Below are 6,464 nucleotides of genomic sequence, written 5' to 3'. Positions count from 1 at the left end.
ACGTCAGATTAAGGTGTGGGATTAGTGACGCAGTGAAAGCGACAAAGCAAATCAAAGTAAGATTAAGGTGCAGGATTAGTTCCCTTCTGCAGTGAAAAGCGACAAAGCAAAGCAAAGCAAAGCAAGATTAAGGTGCAGGATTAGTTCCCTTCTGCAGTGAAAGCGACAAAGCAAAGCAAAGCAAAGCAAAGCAAGATTAAGGTGCAGGATTAGTTCCCTTCTGCAGTGAAAAGCAACAAAGCAAAGCAAAGCAAGATTAAGGTGCAGGATTAGTTCCCTTCTGCAGTGAAAAGCGACAATGCAAAGCAATGCAAGATTAAGGTGCAGGATTAGTTCCCTTCTGCAGTGAAAAGCGACAATGCAAAGCAAAGCAAGATTAAGGTGCAGGATTAGTTCCCTTCTGCAGTGAAAAGCGACAAAGCAAAGCAAAGCAAAGCAAAGCAAAGCAAGATTAAGTTGCAGGATTAGTTCCCTTCTGCAGTGAAAAGCGACAATGCAAAGCAAAGCAAGATTAAGGTGCAGAATTAGTTCCCTTCTGCAGTGAAAAGCGACAAAGCAAAGCAAAGCAAGATTAAGGTGCAGGATTAGTTCCCTTCTGCAGTGAAAAGCGACAAAGCAAAGCAAAGCAAAATAGATAAATAAATAGATAAGATGATATAATCATCGAACTTTCAGTTAAACATGTGCGAATATAGACCTTCATCACATTGTAATGTAAGTGTTCCAGCCCAATAAACAAAACAGATAAATAGGATATATATTAACTCGGTAATAAACAGGACTGAAGAAATGAAAAAAAAGAAAGAAAAAAAAAATCAGGCAAGGGAAGGAAGAGAGAGAGAGAGATAGATACAGACAGACAGACAAACGGACATGCATGTATGCAGGCAGGAAGGCAGGCAGTTAGAGCGAGCAAGCGAGCGCACGCACGCATATGTGTCAGCGCGTGCCATTATGCACGTTTGTGTGTTGTGAATAATGCACGCCAAGTGAGCTAGCTTCCCCACCCCACCCCTCCCTTTTTTTTCTCTCTTCTTCTTCTCCTTTTTTTAACGCGAATTAGCCCCGGGTCGTAAATCTGAAGAGGGGGGGTAAAACCGAAGTAGCAAAACGTGTTCCGGACCACTGCTCTCTAAAAATACATGGATAGCGCATGCCTTCTTTGAGCCCCTTTGCTAACTGAAGCCAGTGGAAGTGTTCAATCAGCCATTTTGCTTCTCGTGTCAATATAGCGCGAAGCGGTGACTTCATATGTGTAGCCGAGCGCTCAGCTGGCTTCAAGGCAAGTTTTACTTGCTCGCGGCGTCAGTTAAGCTGACATTCCTGTGTGTGTCTCCACCGCAAGTTTGCGTCACGTGTCACTGCACTGTTTTCCCGTAATAACTTTGGTAGATAAACCATTGGCAGATTTCAATCAAGACACAACATTTTGGCATGCTGTAGGGGAAAGCATAACACGATTTCATCGAAGATATACGGTTACAGTTCAGAAACTACCAGCAGTTAGCAGACAACTTGTCAATGGACTGACGGCAGGATACGAGAAACAATATGGCGTCCAGTTGGCTTCAGTTTTCCTGGGCCAATGAGCTATCCATGTATTTTTAGATTAGTGGTTCCGGACAGACAGTTCCGGAAATGGGACACTATATCACAGCAGCGGCAATCAATGTCCGCGCGCGTGTCACGTAATTCAGCCGTGTTTGGCCGGACCATGGACACTGGAATTCTAGAAGAGATATTAGTGTCTATGGCGGGAGGGAGAGGGCGGAGAATAAAAGAAAGAAACAAAGCAAAAACAACAACAACAACAACAACAAACCAAGCACACTGAACACGGAGGTTCTGTTCTGTTCACAATAGTACCAGTAAGCGTAGACACAAGGTGGCTGAATAATGTTGTGTTGTGTTTGTTTTTTTTCTTCTTCTTCTTCGCTCGTGGCCTGCAACTCCTAAATTCACCCGCATGTACACGAGTGGGCCTTTACGAATATGACCGGTTTTACCATTCCATGTAGGCAGCCATACTCCGTTTTCGGGGGGTGTGCATGTTGAGTATGTTTTTGTCTCCATAACCCACCGAACGCTTACATAGGATTACGGGATCTTTAAGGTGCGTATTTGATCTTCTGCTTGCGTATACACACGAAGGGGGTTCAGTGTGGACTATCAGAATATAGTGCCGACATGTACTCCTAAATCAGCTTGATTTAATGTATCAACAAATTAATTGACTGCCCCTAGATAATGCTAAACGAGAAGCGAGCGCGGGCACACACACACACACACACACACACACACACACACACACGCACGCACACACACACACCGAACCATCTTCCATCAATGCGTACACAAATACACTCACACAAAAAACCAAAACAAACAAAATGTATGAATAAATGAATAAATTTGCAGTCGCAGCACACGAAGTCAGTAGGACCCTGATTGACGACAAATGGAGATGATCATGCTGGGTGTTTTTTTTTTTGTTTTTTTTGTTTTTGTTTTTTCGTACACAGCCACAATCAACAGCACATTGATCAGTTTGCCACGTTTTTCTTCGCACTGCATGTGTTCGTCAATACTTATTTTCTTTATACTTAATTCCTTTTGAATATTAGTAGTAGTAGTAGTAGTAGTAGTAGTAGTATTTTTATGTATTTATCTATTATTTTATTTTATCTTTTATTATTTTTTAAATTTAATTTTTTCTTTTCTTTTTTTTCTCAAGGCCTGACTAAGCGCGTTGGGTTACACTGCTGGTCAGGCATCTGCTTGACAGATGTGGTGTAGCGTATATGGATTTGACCGAACGCAGTGACGCCTCCTTGAGCTACTGATACTGATACTTATTTTCTCTTTTCTGTTTTACCTCTTTTTTTTTCTTCTTTTTTTGTATGTGTTTTTTCATTCATTTAGCCCGACTGGTTCTTTTTTTTTTAATTATTAGAGATGAAGAGTGAATGAATGAAGAGATAGGTGGATGAGATGGAAATGGGGGAGATGGATATGACGGATGGATTGAAGGACACACACACACACACACACACACACACACACACATTAACGCACATACTGGGCACACAGACACACACACACATTAGCGCACAAACTGGGGACACACACACACACACACACACACATTAGCGCACAGACTGGGGACACACACACACACACACACACACACACACACACATTAGCGCACAGACTGGGGACACACACACACACACACACACATCTGCGCGCAGACTGGGGACACACACACACACAGACCCAGACAGACAGACGTAGAAACAAACTGACAGATAGATAGATACATACATACATACATACATACATACATACATATTGATAAGTAGATAGACAGGTAGGCAAACAAGTATGTAGGCACGTAGATAGATATACACGCATACAGATAGACAGATGGCTAGACAGACAGACCGACAGATAGACAGATACACAGATATACATAGATAGATACATAGGCATAATTATATTGATTGATAGATTCTAAACTTACTGACTGATTTACAGGTTACGGTTAGTCGTGTGTGTGTGTGTGTGTTTGTGTGTGTGTGTGTGTCTGTCTGTCTGTCTGTGCGATCGTTATTCCGTCTTTCATTGTCAATATCATTCTTGGGTGGTGGTGTGGGTTTTTTGTTTTTTTGTTGTTGTTGTTTGTTGTTGTTGTTTTGTTGTTGTTTTTTTTTGTTGGTTTTTTTTGCTTTGTTTTTTCCAAAACATAAAAAGACGGCACTCATCTTACCTGCCTTGGGGTACGTCACAATGAAAACGTCATCCTCTCGCACAGCGAAATTCTTGACGTCATCCATCACGTGGGGAGGGGTGTAGCCGAAGAAGAGAACACCCTGGTAGATGTGCTCCCCGGGCAGTTTGTGAGAGAAGGCCTTCTCCATCTCCGTCCTTTGAATTCAAGGCTGCAGGCTGTTCCAACGACCGGAAACAAAAACACTGAGCGGGGAGGGAGGGCTAGCAGAAGTGCAGTGATGGCCTAGAGGTAACGCGTCCGCCCAAGGAAGCAAGAGAATCTGAGCGCGCTGGTTCGAATCACAGCTCGGTCACCATGAATATTTTCTCCCCCTCCACTAGACCTTGAGTGGTGGTCTGGACGCTTAGTCATTCGGATGAGACGATAAACCGGCCGAGGTCCTGTGTGCAGCATGCACTTAGCGCACGTAAAAGAACCCACGGCAACAGAAGGGTTGTTCCTGGCAAAATTCTGTAGAGAAATCCACCTCGATAGGAAAAACAAATAAAACTGCACGCAGGAATTTTTTTTTTTTTTAAGAAAAAAAAGGGGGTGGTGCTGTAATGTAGCGACGCGCTCTCCCTGGGGAGAGTAGCCCGAATTTCACACAGAGCAATCTGTTGTGACAAAAAAGATAAATACAATGCAATACAATTCTTGTATGTAATATTGTATGTTCTTGTAGTATATGTTTGTATGCGCTGACTACGTATGCAGATAAGCTTTGTTTCATGTCAAACTTTAAAGGATAACCCCTCCCCCATTGCCCCCCTCACCCCCACCCCTTCCCCCTTCTAACCTCTCTAGCCACCAGTACCCCCATCTCCCCCCCCCCTCCTCCTCTTTCCCTCCCTCCTCCTCCCTCCTTCTCTTCTTTCCCTCCCTCCTCCCCTCTTTCCCTCCCTCCTCCTCTCTTTCCCTCCCTCCCTCCTCTCTTTCCCTCCTCTCTTTCCCTCCCTCCTCCTCTCTTTCCCTCCCTCCTCCTCTCTTTCCCTCCTCTCTTTCCCTCCCTCCTCCTCTCTTTCCCTCCTTCCTCTCTTTCCCTCCCTCCCTCCTCTCTTTCCCTCCTTCCTTCTCTTTCCCTCCTCCTCTCTTTCCCTCCTTCCTTCTCTTTCCCTCCTCCTCTCTTTCCCTCCTTCCTTCTCTTTCCCTCCTCCTCTCTTTCCCTCCTTCCTCCTCTTTCCCTCCCTCCTCCATAAGCCATTATGAAAATGATATTATGCATACCATGCATTTTTCCTTCAGGGTTAAAAAAATAATAATAATAAAATTTTAAAAAAGCAACGAAAGAAGTAAATGAAGCAGCTTCAGTGTTGTTTGGATGTTAAGTTTTAACTCAAGAAAGTGTGGTGGTGGGTTGGTGTTTTTTTTGTTTTGTTTTTTCCTATTCCTTTCCAGGGAAACTACATATACCATGGTTCGTCTAAGCGTGTGAGCTGCTCATCAGCTAATGCAAAACACTCTTAGAAAGACAGCCTCCAATCAGAAAATGTAGTATGACATTTTAACCACACCAATCAATTTAATTATTTCTCACAGACAACTTCCAAGAATATGATACTGTGACAATCGAAGACAGCGAAACACGACAATTTTTAATTAAAACAATCACACTCATTAAACTCCCACCCCACCCACCCCCAAAAATTCTTAATTTCTTACCTTCAGAAGCAGTGATAATATTGCTGATCCTTCGTTCTGAGTCTGGTCCACAGCCAAACACAGGATGACTGCTCCAGCCACAGAGAAGAAGACGAACTTTAAATGCAAAATTCCACACCACACCCTAACACACACCCCTCTTTCACTGCATTCCTCAAGAAGCCCCCTTTTCAGAACCTCTTCCGCCAGCCCATCCACCTTTTTTTTCCTCCCCCCTGGCAAGCGTGACAGCGCGTGGGGCGGGCGCGTGCCTTCAGAAAATTAAAAGGTGGACCAGTCTGGAAAAAGAGTCAAAGGAGGACGCGAACTGATTTAAAGGGAAGATTAATGACGCTTTCAATGGAGAGGGTAGTGGGGGTGCTGGAGGTAGGAAGGGGAAGGAGAGGGGTTACGGGTGAGGGTATTGATTTTAAATGGCTGGCACGGCGAGTGGCCAGTCGGGATAGCCAATAAAATACGAGATCGATGGAAAGCGGAAACGGCCGAGCTCGCGCTTCCGCCACGGGAAGTGAAACTGGATGAGGGGCGCGCGCGTTTGCTCAAATCTATTCGCTGGCCTCCGACACTAAGTGAAATGTGTATTAACTAACCAGTAAATCAGGTTTGGTACTCTTAGGGAGACAAGGGTCAGTCAACAGCTTCAGGCTGTTGCCCTGCCCATTACCGTGGTCATGAATACGTTCACTGAACCAAGAAAATTCCTCATACGTGGAAACCTCCAAGTCCGTTCTTTTTTTCTCTTATCTATTTATTCATTTATTTTTATATAATTTTATTTCATCTTTATCAAAAATCGGTTGTTGGTGTTTTTTGTTGTTGTTGTTTGTTTTTTCTTTTTTTCTCAAGGCCTGACTAAGCGCGTTGGGTTACGCTGATGGTCAGGCATCTGCTTAGCAGATGTGGTGTAGCGTATATGGATTTGTCCGAACACAGTAACGCCTCCTTGAGCTACTGATACCGATACTGAGATACTGATATATCGCCCAACCCTTCGTTCGTCGTATGTACTACAGACAGAAAAACAACTTGA

At 43.9% G+C, this 6,464-nt stretch overlaps 1 protein-coding gene across 1 annotated transcript in view; it reads right to left on the bottom strand.

The window, feature by feature from the left end:
• Positions 1 to 5,548, bottom strand: part of LOC143275496 (sulfotransferase 1C4-like) — a 12,387-nt gene extending 6,839 nt beyond the window's left edge. The window contains exons 1-2 of the mRNA XM_076579647.1: positions 5,435 to 5,548; positions 3,770 to 3,948 (exon numbers count right to left, since the gene is read on the bottom strand). Coding sequence (XP_076435762.1) covers positions 3,770 to 3,920 — 151 coding nt within the window. The 5' untranslated portion in view covers positions 3,921 to 3,948; positions 5,435 to 5,548. The remainder of the gene's footprint in view (positions 1 to 3,769; positions 3,949 to 5,434) is intronic.
• Positions 5,549 to 6,464: the final 916 nt, after the last annotated feature.

Source organism: Babylonia areolata, chromosome 30 (genome assembly GCF_041734735.1).
Source record: "Babylonia areolata isolate BAREFJ2019XMU chromosome 30, ASM4173473v1, whole genome shotgun sequence".
In the NCBI taxonomy this organism is placed as follows: Eukaryota; Metazoa; Mollusca; class Gastropoda; order Neogastropoda; family Buccinidae; genus Babylonia; species Babylonia areolata.
The sequence above is the reverse complement of the archived record's forward strand: the minus strand, read 5'-3'. Positions and strand labels throughout refer to the sequence as shown.